The sequence below is a fragment of the Cercospora kikuchii genome (assembly GCF_019650295.1).
Source record: "Cercospora kikuchii DNA, contig_00004, whole genome shotgun sequence".
NCBI classification, from domain to species: domain Eukaryota; kingdom Fungi; phylum Ascomycota; class Dothideomycetes; order Mycosphaerellales; family Mycosphaerellaceae; genus Cercospora; species Cercospora kikuchii.
Window position 1 is genome coordinate 1,837,816 of NW_025408585.1, and position 20,653 is coordinate 1,858,468.

Below are 20,653 nucleotides of genomic sequence, written 5' to 3' on the forward strand. Positions count from 1 at the left end.
TGAGGCTACCATTAGAGAAGCTCTTGCTCTTGCCTCCCTAGTTGTGGACAGCAAAACGGAGACTGGGAATGACGCTCACTTTGCGTTCTCTCTCGCGGACTGGACTCCACGGCTGCTTTGCTTGTCGAGACTGGGCGCCTAAACTACGCCGCACAATGCGGAGATACGACGATCGAAAGGGCACTTGAGTTCATAGCACGGAGCCTCAATCCTAGGTTCTGTTTTGCTTTCCGGCGGTAGCCTCCCGCAGCATCAGCTCGTCAACTACTGCGCTTCAAGCAACCAACATGAATTACTAACTTATAACTCTAAGCAAAGTACTGTCTAACATCTGATCGTGGGCATGCTTACCACAGCAATAAATGTACAGGTTTCTACTGCCCTTGGACCGCCGCAGTCAGGCACTCGTATACAAAGCGAACAATAAGCACCGTTTCATGAAGGCGAGTCGGCAAGTGGAAGAGCTGCTTTACCGCACTTTGTACTGCGACGCCTGCGGCATTCTATGGAACGCTCACACTGGGATCTTTCGGGCTCTCGAGCATATCGCTATCACCGAACGTCCAGAGTCCGCGGTATCAGTCTCTCGGACGAACATGGTCATCTTTGACAGAGCCACCGCCACTAAGGAATTTGTAAGCCAGAAAATGGACCAAAATGTGGAACAATCTCGCAACCGACACCTGTGAGACCGTCTCGGCCCCAATTTCCCCAGAATGGTGCATTGAGGAGGAGATATGCACTATACAGGCTGCTTACCGATGCTTGGCAAGCAGTTAGCGTGCATGATAGTCCGACACTTCACCCACTCGGGACAACACGTGGGCGGGACGAACGACCGCTTGGCGTGAACGTCACCTCAACTCGGCCTTGCGTCAAGATCAGCATTCCGCATCGAATGATACATAAGCAAGGCGATGGCGACGTGTAATTTTCAAATCTGGATTGTAAGTTTCGAAAGATCTCATCTCAATTACGTTTCGAATTCTGCAAAGGTAGTACAAGATGAGGGGCATCTCTGCTTGGACGACATCAACACTGCTCACTGTAGCAGCTCTGGTTACAGCTCATGGAGAGCCGAATCTGAAGCATGAGCATGCGGGGGATGTGTTTAGGAAACTTCATCGAAAGCAATGTTATCTCGACGGCCCAGCAAGTAATGGCAGCTCTTTAGGAGAATACAGAACCGTTGATGGCGGTAATTTTCTCGCAGATCAACCTCCTTGAGAGCCCCAAACTCACATTAATGACCCAGTCGACCTATATATCGCCCACCCACCATCTCGCCACCACAAGAAAACCAAAACCACCCCACCAGCCATAATCTACCTAACCGACATCTTCGGCGTCCAACTCCTCAACAACCGCCTCCTAGCCGACGCGTTCTCCAAAGCCGGCTATTTAACCATAATCCCCGACCTCTTCCGCGGCGACCCCGTCCCAGCCAACGCCCTCTCAAACCCAAACTCCAATTTCAACATCTCCGAATGGCAAACCCGCCACCCCGCCTCCGAAATCGAAAGCATCATAACCTCCACCTTCCAGACCACCGTTTCCGAATACGGAATCCCAACCTCCAAGATTGGAGCCGTCGGGTATTGCTTCGGCGGAAAATACGTAGCGAAATACCTTTCCTCCAACTCAACCCGAGGAAACTTGACCTTCGCAGCAGGTTTCACAGCTCATCCTTCAAACACTTTACCCTCCGAATGGGAAGCGATTGAAAATCCTATTAGTATTGCGTTTGGAGAATTAGATGCTTCGAGTACACCGGAGAACCGAACGAATATCGAAGGGATTTTTATCGAGGGAAATAAAACTTTTCAGACGAATTTGTACGCGGATGCGGAGCATGGGTTTGCTGTGAGGACGAATTTGACGGATCCGAAGAAAAGGTTTGCGCAGGAGAGTGCGTATTTGCAGGCTGTGAGGTGGTTTGATCAGTGGGTGAAGGAGGATGAGGATGATGAGTGATGAGTGAATGCATAATGAGAATGTATAATGTGTTTGGGAGGGAAGGTGCGTTGGTGAGAGGAAAGAAGGTCTTGCCAACAAGCGTTCGTTATGAAAGCTTAGTATCTGAAGGGTATACTCATTTTAGGCTCTACTGATACGTCCAAGAGTCGCGCATTGGTCCATAATCATGAAATCTTACAGCTTGAGCTTCTCAAGTGCTGACAGGCTTTCTTCGTACAAGCGGAGTTCGCTTTCAGCATCTTTGAGCCTGCTGTTCTCCTTCTCCCGCACCTCTTTGCTCACGCCCTCGGACAAACTGCCGATTAGCTTCTCCTGCTCCTTGACAGCCTCGCTGGCCTTTTGCATCTTGGGGTGAGTCTTCTTGATCTCAGTGTCTGGGTCGACCTTGCCCTTGAGCTGAACGTAGACCGCTGCTGCCGCAGACACTGGGTAGACAGCGGTGCCAGTTGGTGCGGCATCGCCAGCCTTGAGCACAGTGAGATCCTTCAGGTACTTGCCAGACAAGACCTTGATCGAGCTGTGCTGAGCAGATGCAGTGGATGCAGCTTCCTCGTTGAGAGGACGAACAAACGCAGTGCCCTCCTCTTTGATGGCGTACTCATTGAGCAGTGATCGAATACCCTTTGCGCATCCCAAAACGAGCTCGTAATCACGCTCAGACTTTGGATCGTCGAGCGCTGAGTCGTATTGGGGATAGTCGGCGACAACAATTGAGGGCGTCTTGTCCTCTGGTCGGCGCGGTAGGCGTTGCCAGAGCTCTTCTGTGAGGAAAGGCATGATTGGGTGCATGAGGCGCAGGCCGCCCTCAAGAGCAGTGTACAAAGTCTCACGAGCGCTTTGCTGCTCCTCTGGTGTGCCATCCCTGATGATACCCTTGCTGTTCTCAATGTAGACATCGCACAGGTCGTAGAGCCAGTACCCGTGCAGAGCTTGAGTGGCTTTTGAGAACTCGCGAGCCTCAAGGGCGCCGTTGACATCTCGAGCAGCAATTGTCAGCTTGTGAAGGATCCAGCGCTCTGGTAAGCTTTCCTGGCCAGTCTTGCCCTCTGTCGCCTTGGGTGTAAAGTCTGAAGGAAGGTTCATGAGCACATATTTCGTGGCTTGGTAGATCTTGTTGCAGAAATTGCGGTAGCTGCGCATGACCTTGACATCGAAGCTGATGTCGCCACCTCCAGTTGTATAGTTGATCAACGAGAACCGCAGAGCATCAGCACCACACTCGTCAATACCATCAGGGAAGGCAGACTTCTGCCACTTGGTCGCGCGCTCGATTTCCTTAGGCGCCAGGTTGCCGACCTTCAGCTTGTCTGTGAGCGCTGTGAGCGAGATGCCGTCCATGATGTCTACTGGATCAATGACATTTCCGAGCGACTTGGACATCTTTCGTCCTTCCGAGTCACGAATAAGAGAGTGGTTGTAGACCTCCTTGAAGGGCGACTTTCCAGTCATCTTAATACCGAACATGATCATACGAGCAACCCAGAAGAAGAGGATATCCCATCCAGTCTCGAGGAATGATGTAGGATAGAGCTTTTGGAAGTCGTCGCTCTCGAGGTTCGGCCAGCCCAGCGTTGAGAAAGGCCAAAGACCCGAGGAGAACCACGTGTCCAAGCAGTCCGGATCGCGCTCAAGCTCGAATTTCTTGCCTGGGAACTTAGCTTCGGCCTTTTGACGCGCCTCCGCCTCAGTCTCTGCACACACCCACTTCTCGGGATCTGTGTCATATGGAGAGCCGTCCTCGAGCTTGACGTAGTATGCTGGGACCTGGTGGCCCCACCAGAGCTGACGTGACAAGCACCAGTCATCAATGTTCTCCATCCACCGGTAGTAGGTGGCTTCAGAATTGGCAGGTCTGAGCTTGATCTCACCACTCTTCACGGCCTCGATGGCGGGATCTGCCAGAGGTTTCATGTGCATCCACCACTGAGGCTTCATGATTGGCTCAATGACATCTTTCGACTTGCTGCACAGTGGAATTTGCATCTTGTTGTTAGACTTGCCGACGTACAAGCCGAGCTTCTCCAATTCGCTAATGATCTCGTATCGGACATCAAATCGCTTCTTGCCCTCATATGATCCAGCGTTCGAGTTCATGGTACCATCATCATTGAGGATGTTGATGAACTCGAGATTGTGCTCCTTTCCACGCTTGAAATCGTTGAAGTCGTGTGCTGGCGTGATCTTCACGGCACCGGTACCGAAGTCCTTCTCAACAGTTTCGTCTCCGAAAATGGGGAGTTTGCGATCAACGAAAGGATGCTTGACAAATTTGCCAATCAGATGCTTGTAACGCTCGTCTGTAGGATGCACAGCGACACCACTATCGCCAAGCATGGTCTCGGGACGCGTCGTTGCGACCTCAATGAACTCATCGGTGCCGTCAATGGGGTACTTGAAGTTCCAGATAGAGCCGAACTCGATCTTTTTGTCGTAACCTGGGACATCGATCTTGGTTGAGCCTTCCAATTCTCTTTGATCAACTTCCAGATTCGAGAGTGCAGTGTTCATCTTGGTGCACCAGTTGACCAGTCGGTTCGCACGATAGATGAGTCCTTCTTCGTGGAGATCGATGAATGTCTTTCGAACAGCTGCTGATAGGTTCTCGTCCATGGTGAAGGCTTCTCTATCCCAGTCCATCGATCCGCCAAGTCGTCTCATGACTTTGTTGATCTTCTGGTGGTACTCCTCCTTCCACTCCCAGACAGTCTCGACAAACTTTGGTCTGCCCAGATCATGCCTCGTCGTTCCATTGCGTCTGTTGTACAGCATGTTCTCGACAACGCTTTGCGTGGAGATACCAGCGTGATCGCAACCTGGCACGTACAGTGCTGTCAGGCCCTTCATGCGATTCCATCGGATCAAAGCATCTTGTAGTGATGTCGCCAGTGCGTGTCCGATGTGGAGAGCGCCTGTTACGTTGGGAGGTGGAATGGGGATGACGAAGTAGCCAGCGTCTTTCACGCTGCCATCTGCCTTGAACTGTGGCTTGTGGAAGCCTGACTTCTCCCACCAGTCATACCAGGCACTTTCGACGACAGAGGGAATGTATGCCTTGTGGTAGTCATCGTCCAATGACTTGAGTATCTTCTTCTCGCCCTTCTTCGTCTCTTCCACGTACGGCGGCAGCTTCTCTTGCTCTTTCTTCGTCTTTTCCTTGGGTTTCGACTTCGCAGCCAGCTCAGCCTGTTTGGCCTGTTTCGCGGCGAGCTTTGCCGCCTTCTCTGCCTTTGCCTTCTCCTTGGCTAGCTCTTTCTCTGTCTTCTCCTTCTTGGGCGCATTGGGGTCTCCGCCGTCCTTGCCCGGCGCCGACTGTCCCTTGACATCGCTGTTCGCGGCGTCGAGGATGGCAGCTTTGCTCTCAGCCGAAGGAGCAGGAGGCTGTCCTGTAGCAGGGCCGGTAGCCTCGCCGGTCGGGTTGTGGGAGGCGTGGTTCAACGCCATCTTGAAGGTTCGTCGCTGCAGTGACGGAAGTGCTGCTATGCGATAGGATGCATATGGCTGGCGCCGGAGGAGCGCTCGTGACAGTATCTTCGTCGACGTTGCGGGGAATTGGCTAGGGAATGTGGTGCGAGAAGCGGCTCATCTATAACGTTATCTTGCGCGATGAGTCTGACGCTCTGACGCGGGTTGTTGACTTTGTATGAGTAGATGGATGGAATCACTTGTCGACTCGACTCGACTCATCCTCCTTCGACACTTTCTGTGCCAAGACCGTTCAATGGGCCCAAGCTTGACAGGGATTCCCGCTTCCCCACCTTCTCCCATAACTTCACTTCGTCCTTCACTTCGTCCTTCACACGATTGAGCCATCGTGTCTCCAACAGCTGCCTGCAGCAAGATCATACCTCTTCTTCGAGCTGAGCAGCAGAGAGATCTGCCCGCTGTCAGAGATAGCAGCGAACGGTTCCTACACGTTGCTTCTACACAAGGCAGTCGCATCTCTGTTCTCCGACAGATTTCTGCAGCACAAATTTGGTCTCAGCCATACCAAGCAGCGTTACAATTTCTATTGAGTCAGAAAAAGGAAATCTACGACGTGTTCTCAGACGGATTTTGCCACGCAAATCTCCCTCTTCGTCACGCCAGGGAGCGGTGACTTCCGACCTTTTTTCAGAGAAAGACAGCTGCTAGAACAAGGTGATTCCCATCTCTCTGACTCATCTCTGCATCACAATCTAGACCTTGATTCAGCATAGAGGCAGCGAAAGCTCCAGTCATCTGGAGAAAGATGGGTTCTCATGCAAATCCAGTCGCGTCTCAATCAGATCTCTGCAGCACAATCTGGACCGGGGCTAAGTAAAGCGGCAGTGAATGTCTACGTTGATCTGGGGAAAGGCAAATTTCAAGGTAGTCGCGCCGAGTCACCTCTTTTTTCAAACGGTTTGTGCGACGCAATTTTTCCTCGTCATCGAGCTGAGTAGCAGAGCTCTCTCGCCATTTTTCGAGGAGACAAACCTCCAGCGTTTCTCCGCCATACCCTAATGTATCATCTTGGACGTAGCTAGACTGAGAAGCGGAGAAGCCCGTGTATCTCCTGAGAACATTGAAGCTATTACGGGAAGGACCTTCATCTCTGTTAGCCTCACAAGGCATCATTCTGGATAGATCCAAGCTAAGAAGCATAGCAGCCTCTGTGTCTTTAGAGAACAATCTGACTTTCTGGGGAACGATTGGTGAGATTTTCATTCATTTGTACTGTGATGTACTCTATCAACACATTCCGGCGCACTGACTCTGCACGTCGTCTGCATCCTAGTTCCAACCATTTCTCCTCTCCTGCGCACCCTATTGTGGCAGCGTCGTGAGCCAGCCGCGGCTGGTGCTGCCGAGGACATACCGTCCGTGGATCTCATTTGCATCGGATCTGTCGTAGGCGAGCGCCTGGTGTGCTTCGTATGGGTAGCGGTGGTAGAGCGGCGTAGGTGGGTCTGGCTTAGTGCCTTGGTCCGTACGGGTGTTTACTGGAGGGTGATCTGTTAGTATCCCTTTACTACCACCCCAGGTCTCAATGTACTCACATGCTGGGCTGCAGGTGCTGCCTTGGTGGTCGGCGACAACGCCATCAGGAAGTGGGGGTTTCTCCTGCCGCCACAAGTCAGCTCAAAATCGACGATGTTTAGTACGATGCGCCTACCTTTTCAGCTGTACGCTGGCGATGTATCAATATGTTCGACCGCCAACCTGGAGATGCGAACTCGTGCTCCTCTTCCTGTAGTCCTGGACCTTCTTGACGTGGCTCGTTGCGCGGAGCTCTCTTGTGGAATGGGTGGGCCGCAGCCAGATCAACGCGATTGCCGCTACTGCTCAAGCGCCTCTGCTGATCGCTGATACTCCATCTCGAACGGAAAGACAGGCGCTCGCCGTCAAATGTTGTGCGGCGACGCGAGTGTTCGCCAGAGTTGCCATACCCGCCGCCGTGTTTGCCGCCGCCGTCGCGAGAAGTGGAAGAATTCATTGCGTCTTACTGGGCATTGATGCCGCCGGGGAGATGATTTATAGGTGTTTGAATGAAGTATTGTCAGAGGAGCAAGAAGTCGTGAAGTGTTCTTGTATTTGAAGTGCATTTGGTTCGGTGAATGAAAGAATTTGGAGCTTTAATTAAAGCTTGTTGCAGCAAACAATCACAACGTCAATGCATCACTCAACGCAACGGTTGACGCCAGGTCTCACATCAATGGGTTTGTAAATGAGTGAATCATTGGATCTTTCTGTCGATTACTACTGACAGTCATAGCAATCATATCGGAAGCCGTTCAGAGTCGTGAGGCTACAGCTCGTCGTTGCACCTGCAGTTCTGAGTAAACATTCCTGCTCAATAGAAGCGCTGCATCTTGATGCAAAGGACTACGCTCAAAATCAACGTCAAAGCGCCTCCCACAAAGACGAGAACATAGTTCTGAGCCAAAGCCCTCACAATTGCATGAATGGCTGCTTGTCGAGTCGCCTCATCCAAATCGATCAGATACTGCTTGCTGGCTCCAGACACAATCTCCAGTACTGGCGCGTTTGCAGACAGTATAGCAGTCAATGCATCCTTGGCCTGGTTCAAGAAAATGGCATTGGCAATACTAAGCGTAATAGCGGGGGCTGCCAGCTGGCCCCAGGTGATGAGACCTGTTGCAGCAGGAATCAAACTCGGATCGACGAGCATTTGGCACGCGTTGAATGGCATCTGGATGTATGCTCCGGCGCCTGAGCCAAGGATGACAGTATACCCGTAAAGCTTGGCAGTAGAGGTGGTTTCGTCGACAGTGTAGAGGAGTGCTCCGCCAACGACAACCAAAGCACCTCCGTAGAAGAACCAGGGTATCCATTTTCCGGTTGCTGTCACCACGGCGCCGCAGAGCAGTACTGTGCCGACCATCAAGAAGACCAATGGCAGCAGACGTACACCAGCTTCCAGGGCGGTCTCGTTCTGAATGTACTGGAAATATAGCGGGATGAAGTATATTGGCAGGAAGCACGCCGTCGCGGAGCAACACTCATTAATGAAGATGATCACCACTCGGAGATCCTTCATCATCCGGACTGGGAATACTACTTGGCGAGCTGCAAAGCCAGTTCCTTGCTGCACGGCGAAGATGAGCAGTGACGCACCAGCCACGACCCACAAAGTGATCATGGATCCAGAAGTCCATGGGAATGTCAGACCACCAAAGCAAATTGCCAGTATCAGAGAAGTGGTGCTTCCAACAAGCAGTGTGGTACCGACAAAATCGATGTTGTACAGTCGTGTCTTCCAATAAGCGTTGGGCTGCGGATCCTTCGATGGGACAAGGAAGAGATACACCGGTGCGAAGAGTCCTGCGACACAGATGTTGATGTAGAATCCCCATCGCCAGGTTGCCGAAGACTCCGCAAAGGCACCGCCTATGATAGGACCAAGGACTGTTCCAGTGCCCCTAATTATATCGTCAACGGTGAGTCTCTCCGCAATGGAGTACCAGCCACTCACCAGGTCAGGGCAGGGAAGGCCATATACAGCGCCCGCTCCTTCTCAGTCGTACTCATCGAAAGCAGTGTCAATACGCCAACATACATGCCACTGCCTCCAACACCGGTGATTGCACGCCCGGCAATCAAGACATTGATGTCCGGTGCTGCTCCACAGAGTACATTACCAATCTCGAACAAGACGACGCAGAGGATGAAAATCCACTTGCAGTTGAATTGTCCCAGAACTTGTCCCCTATGGATTACGTTCATGTCAGCAATCATCCTATCCCGAGCATTTTGATAGCAGAGTCCTACTAACCATGTCAAAACCACCGCCGCAGCACCCAAGAAGAACGCAACGGAACAGTATGCCAATTTATCAATCGATTGGAATTCTCGGACAAAGGTAGCTTGGATATCAGCTGTGATGGTTCCATCTAGGCCCCAGAGAAAAGTGGCCGAGCAGAGGGAGATGACCACGAGAACCCATTTCCAGCCATGGACGTCTCGGACTGGAACGTTGGGTCGCAGAGAATTATGAGAGGGCTGGGACCTGAGAGTCGAGGACTTGTGGCCAAGTTCCTTGTGTAGTCCCGCCAGCTGCTTTTCTTCTTGAGCGGGATCACTCGTGGCAGCGGAGGAAGAGGGAGTTGTTGGGCGGAGAGGTGGTTTGGTGTCGATTGGTTGGTCCATTGTGACGATGGTAAATTGTTTGTGAGGGAAGCGATGGTATTTCGCGAGTTCTTAGTATCTGGACAGGTGGAGACCAGGCTGGACGATTCTCTATAGCATCATCTCTGCAGGACGAGACGCACGATGAAGCACTTTCGAGACCCTAGGGCATGCCCGCCAGTATGGTTTGTCGGATAGAGCATCGTCATCGAGATCGTGTCCCGGCCACGGGTTCTCCTTCTCGCGTCCTTGCTCTAAGCTACGACGGGACGCAGTGTCGTCTGGGATTCAAGATCCACTTCCGTCCAGGCAAAGGTCTAAGGATGAACCGGCTCGTTCGTAGCTATCATGCAGTTGGGAAGAAGATTGGCTACCCGTCTGGTCAATCGTTACAACGACCAAATGCATGTTAAAAGCCACATTGTCACAACTCTGCGTACTTGTCGGAACAAGCATGGTAGCTGATACCATGAAGTCAAAAGAGACTTCCATGTGGCGTTTCTGACTCGCACCTGTTTCAGCACTGCAGATTGCGGAGTTCAAGGTAGTGCCTACGACATGACGAACATGTCACTAGTGGAGTCTAGATGTCGCATGTGACGAGCCCGGAAGAGCTTCCAAGATGTCGGGGCTTTGTGAAGCAATGTGGTCCGAGTCATCGTTAGTATCGCAAATCTGAGTAGCAATTGACTACTGGTACATGATGGAGCTGTGACAAGAATGTTCAATTGCTCACAGAGACTGACTAAGAGACTTTCGAGATCTCAGAACTCACTATCTGAACTACAAAAATCGCGACCCCATGACAAACGCGTTTCCAAGCGACTGCTTCCATCATTATCCCTTTGTCTTGTCTCTAGATCGCTCTAACTAATCAAGCGGTCCATATCTAAATGGCGGCTTGAAGGAGGCATGAGTTAAACCCTTCACATAAGCTGGAGGTGGTTCCAACGCCTCGACACCCTCCGCCAAGATGATCTGCTGACCGCCCATGAAATGTGCAATCTTGTGGCAATGCAGCATGCTCAACGCCGGGAAAGTGATCTGATATCTCACGACGGTCCAGGCACCGTGCTCGCTTTCGAGCATAAAGCCGTCCCGAAGAGGTGCATCGACCAAGTTGATGCTTTCGGGTGATTCTTTGACAGCTTCGTCGACATCTTTCCATTTAAAGAAGCCCTGACCTTGTCCGATGACGAAGACCTTGTGGTTGTGCTTGTGAAATGGATGCATGCCATGTGCGTAGTTCTCGAAAATGATGTCAACCACCGAACCATTCTTCATTCCTTTGAATGAGGTCGGTCCCATTGAGTCATCGTTCCACATAATGGGAGGCATCTATGCTTGTTAGAGAGGCCTGACAGAATGAATATGCATGATGCTCACCTGCTGTCTAAAGCCTTGATGTGGCTCGCTGGCGATCACCCACGAGGTCGGGGCAGTCTGATTGACTGCGAAGCGGAAGGTGTGGTCAGCCTTCTGTGGAGGCGATCTGGGTGGGAAAGGCGCCAGATCGCGCATCTCGTTCACAGTCTTGCCATTGTGAAGCATTTTGCCTCGCAAATCGATATGGGGCTGGCTGTCAGGAACAGTCATCACGTCGCCGACCCTGTCTTCTTTAACTCCTGCGTATCGCAAGATGCCAACACCCTGGATAATCTGGTCATCGGATAGCGATGAAGCTCGCACTGCATAAGTACCTGGCTTCTGATCGAGTTTTACCATTAAACTGATCCGCTCCGCCATGTTGAGCGTGACTGCCTGAGTATTGTCAGCATCCTTTGCAGTCACTAATTGAGCGCATTCTTACCTGAACTTTGACTGGCTGCACAAAGTCACCATCAAGCGCCACAATGTACATATCATGCTCGTCAACAGAGATCCGAAGCATGTGGTAGCTTCCGCCATGGATGAAGTTCATGAGCATGTACTTCTGACCGTCTTTGGCTTCGAAGACCTCCATGTCGGTATGCGTTTGCTCGCATTCTCGGTGGTTGATGCGATCTCCCCCGATCAGTGGCGGCAGACATCCCTGGCTGTTTGAATGCGGGCTGTAATCGTCCAGAACGTCGCGAGGCAAGCATGTGACCCTTCCTTTGTCGTTGAATATGATTGCCGCTGCACACGATGGCTCTATGCCAGTCTCGCGATATTGGATCGCTTGAACTTCTACATCGTCGTGATACCAATCAGCGAGCATGACATGACGGGCGAGATCCTCGGCTTGCATCATAGCCTTGACTTCCTCGGCATTGGAGGAGATCATCGAATATGGCCTGGGTCGTGATGCTGATGGCTTGACCCAGATAGGTCCTCGTTGTCCATCGATTAACACAGCACCGAAGTGTCCGTGGTACCAATAAATCCCAGTCTGGTTGGTGACCTTCATCTCGTATGTGTAGGCGCTACGAGGTTCCAAAGGCCATTGCGTAACTCCTGGGACCTGCAAGGTGGTCAGTGAGATAGCATATGAGTAGGAGATCCGATGTGACAAACTCCATCTTGCCACATTGAGTCGTGTTGAAAGATGCCGTGCCTAAGCGATGTTAGCTGGTGGTACTGACGATACCGATGAATGTACAGACCAGTGCAGTGTAGCTTCAACAAGTGCCGTATTCACCACGTTAACACGGAGAGTATCTCCTTCCTCGACTTCAAGCACAGGACCTGTTCGTGGTATTCAGCAAATGTCAGGCGACATCTAAGGACATCCCTCACCTGGAGTCTGCTGGTTGACTGTCAAAGCTGCTCTTCCGAAACCCGCTTCATCTGATCAGCATCATCTCGTCAAGATTCAGTTGAGTGCACGCATACCAACGTTGAGCCATGTTTGCCTTTTGTGGTCAGCGAGATCTAGGAGAGATTAATGCTGCAATACACATACTCTAGTGTCAGATTGTATTCTCGCAGTCTTGCGGTGACACCGCCGATGGCGCTTAGTGTCGACCAGATGAAAAGAGACTTCATGGTATATGTCAATGTGCTTCGATTATCCGATGTTGGAAATTCGCGAGCTGTCTACTCGAGCTGGAGGAGCAGAGATGTAGCGAAAGCTGAACGAAGTTGTTTGCCAGCGGCTCCGATGACCGCCCACCTACAGCGCCACTGCTGAGCCGGAACATAACAGGTCGAAGAGTACGAGTGCATCGGGGCATGATTCATGCTACAGAGCTTGTGGAACCAGCATTCGCAAGGCTGGCAGGGATGTAATCGTTCCAAAGTCAAGCCCATGGCAGCATACTATGCTCACCACCCGCTTGATGACTCGTTGGTTGCGCAAGACTGTAATGCCAAGAGCAGACGATCATCACGGATCACTGCGAGCTCGGTCAGTCGTCTGCATGCCGTTGAAGTGTGAGGAGCACAAGTTTCATCACGGGGTCCTCGAGCTGAATTCATCGCAGTCCAGGTTATACAAGGTCGATCAGTGACCCGAGCGGGTGGTTGTGCCTGCTGAACCTACGGGAGTATCTATTAGAGCGCTCTCGGAGTCACGCCCGACCCTTCGACACGACAAACGCGATAGGGCAAGCTCGTGAGGATGCCAGAATGGAGAACGAAACATCCGCCATGCACTCCGCGATCTTCAGGAAGCCTTCTCATGCTCCAACCCCAGTGCTTCCTACTCTTTGCCGCTCTGGCGGTGTGAGAGGCCGTTGGTTCGCTGAAGAGACGACGTGAAGTGTGTTGTGTCTCTGTCTCGAAGTGAAGAAGAAGGTGAGTGACATTGTGGCTCGGTCTCGGACCCAAACAAGTTGTGGACGCGTTTCCACTCTCCTCCTCCTTCCCTTCGAAGTCTTCCCACTTTCATCTCCTCACTCCCAATTGGCATCCTCAATCACCTGAAAGCTCGTCGTGCACAACTGCGAAGATCACATCCGTGATGGGCAAGCATGTGCTTCGCGGCGGTCTCATCGCCCGAGCAATATGCACGCTCCATGACTTAGTTCCACGCGTTTCATACTCCATCGCGCATCCCGGCCGCAGAGCTGTACGCTGCAAGTTCGCATAATCCGGCAAAATATTCCGTAGATTCAGAATGCCTGCTTTGCCATGGCACAATGACTTTATGTCGCCATAGATCGAAACTGAAACGAGTATAGACCGATCGAGAGCATGTGATAGGCCACGGAGTGCATACGAGTTGCATTACTCGTCCATCAGACGAGCTCCAGCTCCAGGCACGGTATTGGAAGAAGCTATGCTCAGTTGTTCATCCACATTCTTGTATCTGATATCCGAAGTACTAGATTCTTCACCTTCAGGCTGTCCAGCTGAAGCAGACACAAATTGAGCAGCACACAGCAGGAACTTCGTGCACTCGGAACAACATGGACGACAAGGTCGAAGCCGTTCCCTTCATTGCCCAGGAAGATAGCCCAAAGAAGAAGCAAAATAGAGGACCCAACCTGCTCCTGGGTCTGGCTTGCGGCTTGGTTCTACTCGACTTGGGGACGAGATGGATAGGCAGCCATCCTGACATTTTGCCAAAATGGCATGCGCAACACAAAGATTGCGATCTCCCATCGACTCCTTTGGCCGAAGTGAGAGAGCCAGGAGTGGTTGACTATACTCTCACGCTCTCTCAAGCATGGCGCAATCCTGGTGAGTGTGCTCATCCTTTGATATGAAGGTGATTGCATCCAATTAATTTGCACAGATGGAGCCTGGTGGCGACCAATGTTTGTTGGCAACTCGGAGACCCCATTTGAGACCATCCATGCTCAAGAGGGCGATATCGTCAAAATCCATATGTTCAATGAACTTCAGCTACCATGGGCTATTCATTGGTACGAGGTCAGCCCCCTACCCCATAGCATGCCAAAACACTGATCGCAAATAGGCTTGGCCTGGACTCTGGAAGTGAGACCTGGAACGACGGCAGTGCCGGCGTCACTACCTACCCTCTTCTGCCGAGAGCAAATCGTACGGCAGTGTTCAACACCACAGGCCAATGGGGCCTCAAGCGCTGTCTCGATCACGTCTCGGTTCCTTCTGTCGAGGGAAATTATGGCACAATGTGGATTCGGTGAGGAAGATAGGGGCATCCCCGCTGCCCTCTAAATTCATCAACTGACAATTGCGCAGCCCGAGCCCCAATCGCGAACGGCCATACTCTGTCATCTCGGATGACAAGCAAGATGTTCAAGACATGCTCGAGGCTGAGGCCCGTCCTCACCCTGTAACTGTCTATAACTATCAGCATCGACAAGCAGCTGGCTTGATTGCCCAGCTTCAAGCTGAGGGCCATGATCCATACTGCTTCCAATCTGTCTTGATCAATGGTAAGTTTCTTTCCTTTGACACTGTACACGTGGCACTGACACAGACCAGGAAAGGGCCGTGTTCACTGCAAACCACCACAGCTTGACAAATTGGATGGCAAGGCTCTCGATACCTACGGCTGCGTCCCACAGGCTTCTGGTGCAGTTGGCTATGGCGAGTGCAAACCGTCCAATGGAGACTACGAGGTATTCCACACTACTCCCCCACACTACCCCCCTGCATGGCAGTACCCTCGCTGACTTTTAGGAGATCATTCACACTGATAACCGCCGCTGGATCCTGCTCCAATTCACGAATACAGGATTCGAACATGTCTGGAGAATCTCGATCGACAACCACAAAATGTGGGTTGTCGCGAACGATGGCGGTTTTGTGCAGCCGCAAGAAGTCGATGTAATGCCGGGCCTAATGTGATTTCTTGAGGGTCAATCTGCTCACAGACATTTAGGTACTGCATCTCATAGATGCGGACACGATCCACGTCATGGTCCGCCTGGACCAACCTGCGCAAGATTATGCCATTCGATTCTACAGCTACAGCAAGATGCAGTCTATTCAAGGATTTGCTTACTTGCGATACCCAGTAAGCGTAGTAGGCACCACCCTGAGCTGCGGCAGATGCTAACGCCTGCTGCAGCATAGACGTATGGGCCAGACTATCGGCGAGCCAATGCCTCAGCCAAAGCTAGAAGATGGTCCTGTCAATCTCGACGGCACTGTCAAGAAAGGCTTCGTGCTCGAAGAGGTCGACAAGCTTGCACCATTCACGCCAAACAAGCCTGACCAAAAGGCCGATCTGACTCTCCGTCTCAAAGCAACGGGCGCACCAGACCCAGTCAATCCTTTCGTGACCAATTGCTCACTCAATGGAGCTCCATGGCAGCTTTTCCGCGAATTCATGGAACCTGTTGCCCTCCATTTAAAGAAGCAGTCATCTGAGCCGGAACCAATCATTCGAAATCTTCCACTCGTAAGCTTGACGTTCAAATCTTTACTCGCTCTCATCTTCTAACGCATCTCCCAGGGCTCCGTAGTCGACATCATTCTCGAGAATGACCTTCCAGTCGACCTCCCATTCTACAAACACAACAACCCCACCTTCAAGATCGGCAGCGGCCAAGGCAAGTATCCTTACGAAAGCGTCGCAGAAGGTCTCAAGAAATCCGATACCAAGAAATCTTTCAATCTTGAAAACCCAACGTATGGCTACATGCATGAACTTCCTGCCGGAGGTTGGCTCGCTTTGAGATGGAAGATCAACAAACCTGCTGCGACGATGTTCACGGTGTATAAAGTTCGCTACTTCATACAGGGGATGTAAGTCGTTCACTTCAATTACAGAAAGTTGACTACTGAAATGCTGATTGCTTTCGACAGGCAAGTTGCTTTGCTGGAGGGCGACGATGCGCCATGGCCAGAGTTGCCAAAGGAGCAGCGAGAGCTTCCGCATGTTGACTTCCCTATCCCGCCAAGTCGAGGAATCTTTGATTGAGGCAGTCGTTAGAGACCTCAGGCACCGAACAGAATGAGAAGGTCGGCGTAAGAGTTCAGGAAAGCTTACAAGAAGATCGAGTACAATGCTAGGAATGACGAGCAAATGAGATTGAAACCGCCCTGCTTGCAGACCCCTAGCCATCCTTCAAGACTGCACACAATGCCGTATTTCCAACGACTGGTAAGTCGACTCCAGGGCACCCGCGCCCGTACCATCAGAACGTGCCGGTGGGATTCCGGTACATTGTAGAACATGCTACAACCACTTGGAAGTGTCGGAAGTGTTGAAATTCCCAGCGCGATGGTACTCGTAACGTCGCATTGTTGGTTGCAGACGTGGTATCGAGCGGATTGCCGCGCTCCCCGCCAAAAGTCTCACCGGGTTCGCGGTATAGCGATGAAAATGGAGTTCGTGAACAGCGCACGCTGGCGTTAGATGGTGCAGCATATGCCAACCCGAAGTCGGCGGACCGTGGTCTGGAACCGTTTGCCGCTCCGCCGGCCTCAGCATCAGGCTCGTGTTACTTGAGGTGGTTTTTGGTTGCAGTGGACGCAGTCCCGAGTCGCTGATGAGTTGCGGTCGACCGTCCCGGCTACTGCCTGTTCCTGGGTTCCCGTGTAATGTGGCATCGCCAACCGCAGGCCGCGGCGAGCTTGAACAAAGTGTTCATTAAACATACAGTGGGATCAGTAATGTACAGCGCCGTCGGCCCTGACGGCTGGCAACGTTGTCTACGACGCTCACGCGATTTGCGCCCTGACGTATCGTCGACCGCCAGACAGGCGGTCCGCAGTTGATCGTCTTGATCAGATGCTCCATGGTGTTGTAACCTTAGCCACGAAGACACGTACCGTCGCGGTGTCCTAGCACAAGATGACATGCTACACTGATAAGGTGTGCTCGATGCCTTGAGTGAAGTCACGCCGATAGGGCGTCGACTAACTATCAAGAGGCCGATTCCCATCACGTGCTGGTCGACAAGTTCCGGCGAAGACATCTCCAGCATCGCCCATTTGAGCGCCAAGCCATAGTTCATTTACCCAAGTCGCGCGAGTCTCCGACCCCTCCACGAAGAGTGTACCGCTTGTTGCCGCAGCCGGCTCGGACAGTCGCGGCCAGTATAGATGATACTGTCCATCATGCAGTGCTACGCAGTGCTGGCATATGCTGTGTTACCCTTCAGAAAGGAATTGACAGCCGATTGCTGGCTGATACTGTTTGCCTCACACCTGCAGATGGCGCGAGCGCAGCAGTGAGCGACATGATGGTGCATCTCGCTACTTCGAGTCAATGCGGACATCATGGATGATTCACGGGCGAGTGGCAAACTGCACACATGTTCACCATGCAGATGAAGCTGCAGCATCCCGAGAGCCCCTCCGGTGTCGTTCAGTTAGCGCGACCATTGCATGTGGTAGCACGAGGCATGCTACATGAACGCACTCAGCCCTGGAGTCGCAGGTGATGCGGCAGGCCGCATACTTGCCATTCTGTCTCGACTGTATCATGGAGAACTGCAGTTGGTCCGCCATTTGAGAATGTAGCCAAACTAGTTCCCTCCTGGGCATCCTTTGGAAGCCAAAAAGAGTGTCGAGGATCCGAAGCTTGATAAACGCCGGCAGACAAATTGGACGCAAAGCAATAGGCTATGACAGCCGACCACTTGGCGAGGTGCTCTCGCCGATCAATCTCGCAGATGGATCTGCGGATGCTAAGTGCGCCATAGGTACCACACGGCTGAGAGCATGATCTCTGCTTTGGCACGTCACCGGTCATCAGATACGAGCACTGCTCGAAGAATGGCCGCCTTCCAGGACGACAGGGTTGAGCCTTACAGCATTGCAGTGTCAGATCTAGCGAGGGAGACCACGTGCATGGCAGTCCGCCAGTCAAAACCAGTACAACAGTAGCATTCTCAAATCTGCCCTAGCAAGATTTGTGTTGACACGCGAGCCTCGTTCAGGTCGCGTATCCAGCGCCAATGCATGTCGATGTTTTCGGAATCTTGGCCAGGGTGGTTGTCGGTTAGATTTGCTTTGTGAAGTATGTATCTCTCGTGGAGCTTTGTGTGCGGTCTTCAGCGAACTACTCCGAGCCTGCGTTCGACTCACGATGGTCGCTCGACATAAGCCTGCAGTGCGAGATGTCCTCGTCACAACTCGAAGGCCCTTTGCAGTTGCACAGTGATAACCAAGGCGGCTGTCTTGATTGCGAGCTGCGAGATGTCCAGCCTGCGACGCGTATAAGAGTCTTGAAGAGCCATTCGCGAGCGAAGCTCTCCATCCAAACAAATACAATTGAGGCCAAGCAGCACCGAGTCACACGAGTAACATTACCTTCCACCGCCGCTTCGAGCGCAGTCAATCGGATGAGTTTGCCATTAGCTGAGATTCGGAAGCGTTGCGGAGACGCCGTCCGACAAGGGTAGGTGAAGCGGACCAAATGTTGCTCATGATCCGGACTGAACCCACCAAGCCAGGCCGATGGTCCGAGCAGCACCGTTGCCTCACATGGCAGTACTCCGCGTGGTCAGGCCCGCGATTCCAAGTCTGGTCCGGGCTGCAGGCCCCAGAGCGCAGCGGCATCTCAGACCGCAGTGTCGAACTCATACAGTATCACTCGATACATCGAGACCCCGCATTCGTATGAGATGTTTCTCGCTCTTGGAAGAAGTTGCGAACAGAAGAGCGTGATGCCAGCAAAGGAGACCGTGGTCGCTAAGTCGTCTAAGAGAAGGTCGTAGTGTTGTCCGTGAGGCATGTTCAATTGCGAGAGAGGTTGGGGGAGGCTGTTTTCGACAATCGCATGCGCCGCATGTATCCGCGTCGAATTCTGTAAGATTAGCATTGAATTCGCGTAGCAAGCTGTGTATCACAATGCTTGTGCGTCATGAAGGATGTCCTAGTGAAGACCAAAACGGTGTCAGCGTACTCCACAAAGCACCGTCTGCTGCGGCAATAACATAATCCGAAGCGGCACAAGTTGATCAGTCAGAAAAGGATCTGACGCCTTTCATAAGCAAAGTGGTATCTAGTCTCAATCGTGATTCAAGTCTCACTGGTATCGTATTAGTGAGCGTTGTTCTCCTGCTCCGCTTGCCGAACAGGTGCGAAGTATGGATGGGCTTGCGCTTCTTTGGCGGTGAGACGTTCCTGGGAAAGGTCAGTACGTTTTGGTGTGATCGTAATAGGTGCAAACGCATACCTGGTGATCATAGCGCAGCAGCTTGTCAAGGAAGTCGATCGCATCGTTGCTGATGAAGCGCTGGTTCTCTGAATTGACAAAAGCCTGCCAGCTCTTCTTTGGAAAGCGACCAAGAATATCGTCGTATTGCGCGTCGAGCTCGATGTCGTACTTGTCAAGGTAATCAAACAGATCTTCGGTTCCCAGGACCTTAGCGATCTTGACCAGTTGATCGCTATTGCTGTTGCCGTGAAAGAAAGGCTCCTTTCTGAAGATCATGCTCGCGAACATGGCGCCGAGTGACCACATGTCTAGACTGTAATCGTACTCTTGGAAATCGACGAGGAGTTCCGGTCCCTTGAAATACCTGCTTGCGACGCGCACGTTGTATTCTGTCCCGGCGTGATAGAACTCGGCCAGACCCCAGTCGATCAACCGTAACTTCCTGTTCTCATGATCGATCATAACGTTGTGAGGCTTGACGTCCCGGTGCATGATGCCTTTGCTGTGGCAGAAGTCCAGCGCTTTGAGCAGCTCGTAGATGTAGTACCGAACATCATAATCCTGGAATTTGGGATACAACGTGCGGAAATCGGTGTTGTTGACGTGCTCGAAGATCAGACTGGGAGTTTTTGACTGGCTGTCTCTGACAACGTCCAGCAGTGCGACGATGTTTGGCCCACCAGAAAGGTTTTGCAAGATTTTGATCTCACGCTTGATCTTCTTCTTCTTGACCGGCTTGAGCACTTTGATGACGCATTTCTGGTAATTAACCACGTTGACGCCTTCAAACACCTCGCTGTATTTGCCACGCCCTTTCCTCGCCGTCAGCTGTGTCTGTTATGACTGCGCGCGTGCCCATATCTTACCTATCTTGCGAACCACCTCGTAATTTTCAAGTACTCCCCAGCTGATGTTGACGCTGTCATAGTCCCAGTATGCGCGCGGCATCTGCTGATTGACATCTGCGTACACCCGCGCCATGCTGACTTGGAGAGCCAGCGAAGGCTCGAGGCTGTTCACTGTTGCCTACCCACTTTCCACTTTCAAGAAGATGGTGTTGAGATCGAGTCCAGACTGTGTTGGCGGCGTGCGGACCGCGGG

General features: G+C 52.0%; 7 protein-coding genes across 8 annotated transcripts; 2 read left to right on the plus strand and 5 right to left on the minus strand.

The window, feature by feature from the left end:
* Positions 1 to 1,005: 1,005 nt before the first annotated feature.
* CKM354_000695300 (uncharacterized protein) lies at positions 1,006 to 1,974 on the plus strand (the record flags this gene model as incomplete). Its single annotated transcript, XM_044802288.1, has 2 exons — positions 1,006 to 1,198; positions 1,256 to 1,974. The coding sequence occupies 2 exons, from the start codon at positions 1,006 to 1,008 to the stop codon at positions 1,972 to 1,974; spliced, it is 912 nt and encodes a 303-aa protein (XP_044658223.1).
* A 177-nt stretch (positions 1,975 to 2,151) lies between these two features.
* CKM354_000695400 (valine--tRNA ligase) lies at positions 2,152 to 5,418 on the minus strand (the record flags this gene model as incomplete). The annotated part of the gene is made up of 1 exon (XM_044802289.1): positions 2,152 to 5,418. One exon carries the CDS (start codon positions 5,416 to 5,418, stop codon positions 2,152 to 2,154), a length of 3,267 nt encoding a protein of 1,088 aa, XP_044658224.1.
* A 1,344-nt stretch (positions 5,419 to 6,762) lies between these two features.
* On the minus strand, positions 6,763 to 7,432 carry CKM354_000695500 (uncharacterized protein; the record flags this gene model as incomplete). The annotated part of the gene is made up of 3 exons (XM_044802290.1): positions 6,763 to 6,938; positions 6,996 to 7,059; positions 7,112 to 7,432. The coding sequence occupies 3 exons, from the start codon at positions 7,430 to 7,432 to the stop codon at positions 6,763 to 6,765; spliced, it is 561 nt and encodes a 186-aa protein (XP_044658225.1).
* Positions 7,433 to 7,789: 357 nt separating this feature from the next.
* Positions 7,790 to 9,606, minus strand: CKM354_000695600 (uncharacterized protein; the record flags this gene model as incomplete). The annotated part of the gene is made up of 3 exons (XM_044802291.1): positions 7,790 to 8,879; positions 8,933 to 9,166; positions 9,233 to 9,606. The coding sequence occupies 3 exons, from the start codon at positions 9,604 to 9,606 to the stop codon at positions 7,790 to 7,792; spliced, it is 1,698 nt and encodes a 565-aa protein (XP_044658226.1).
* An 849-nt stretch (positions 9,607 to 10,455) lies between these two features.
* CKM354_000695700 (uncharacterized protein) lies at positions 10,456 to 12,552 on the minus strand (the record flags this gene model as incomplete). Its single annotated transcript, XM_044802292.1, has 8 exons — positions 10,456 to 10,923; positions 10,972 to 11,346; positions 11,396 to 12,028; positions 12,082 to 12,121; positions 12,171 to 12,252; positions 12,304 to 12,354; positions 12,400 to 12,419; positions 12,470 to 12,552. The coding sequence occupies 8 exons, from the start codon at positions 12,550 to 12,552 to the stop codon at positions 10,456 to 10,458; spliced, it is 1,752 nt and encodes a 583-aa protein (XP_044658227.1).
* A 1,364-nt stretch (positions 12,553 to 13,916) lies between these two features.
* CKM354_000695800 (uncharacterized protein) lies at positions 13,917 to 16,363 on the plus strand (the record flags this gene model as incomplete). Of its 2 annotated transcripts, none has more annotated exons than XM_044802293.1 (10): positions 13,917 to 14,190; positions 14,246 to 14,375; positions 14,429 to 14,614; positions 14,674 to 14,870; positions 14,920 to 15,056; positions 15,118 to 15,264; positions 15,320 to 15,454; positions 15,509 to 15,841; positions 15,896 to 16,188; positions 16,249 to 16,363. In XM_044802293.1, 10 exons carry the CDS (start codon positions 13,917 to 13,919, stop codon positions 16,361 to 16,363), a joined length of 1,947 nt encoding a protein of 648 aa, XP_044658228.1. The 2 variants fall into 2 exon arrangements, with proteins under 2 accessions (XP_044658228.1, XP_044658229.1); XM_044802294.1 differs by having other exon boundaries at positions 15,121 to 15,264.
* Positions 16,364 to 19,434: 3,071 nt separating this feature from the next.
* CKM354_000695900 (uncharacterized protein) lies at positions 19,435 to 20,533 on the minus strand (the record flags this gene model as incomplete). The annotated part of the gene is made up of 3 exons (XM_044802295.1): positions 19,435 to 19,518; positions 19,571 to 20,364; positions 20,419 to 20,533. 3 exons carry the CDS (start codon positions 20,531 to 20,533, stop codon positions 19,435 to 19,437), a joined length of 993 nt encoding a protein of 330 aa, XP_044658230.1.
* Between the last annotated feature and the right edge of the window lie 120 nt (positions 20,534 to 20,653).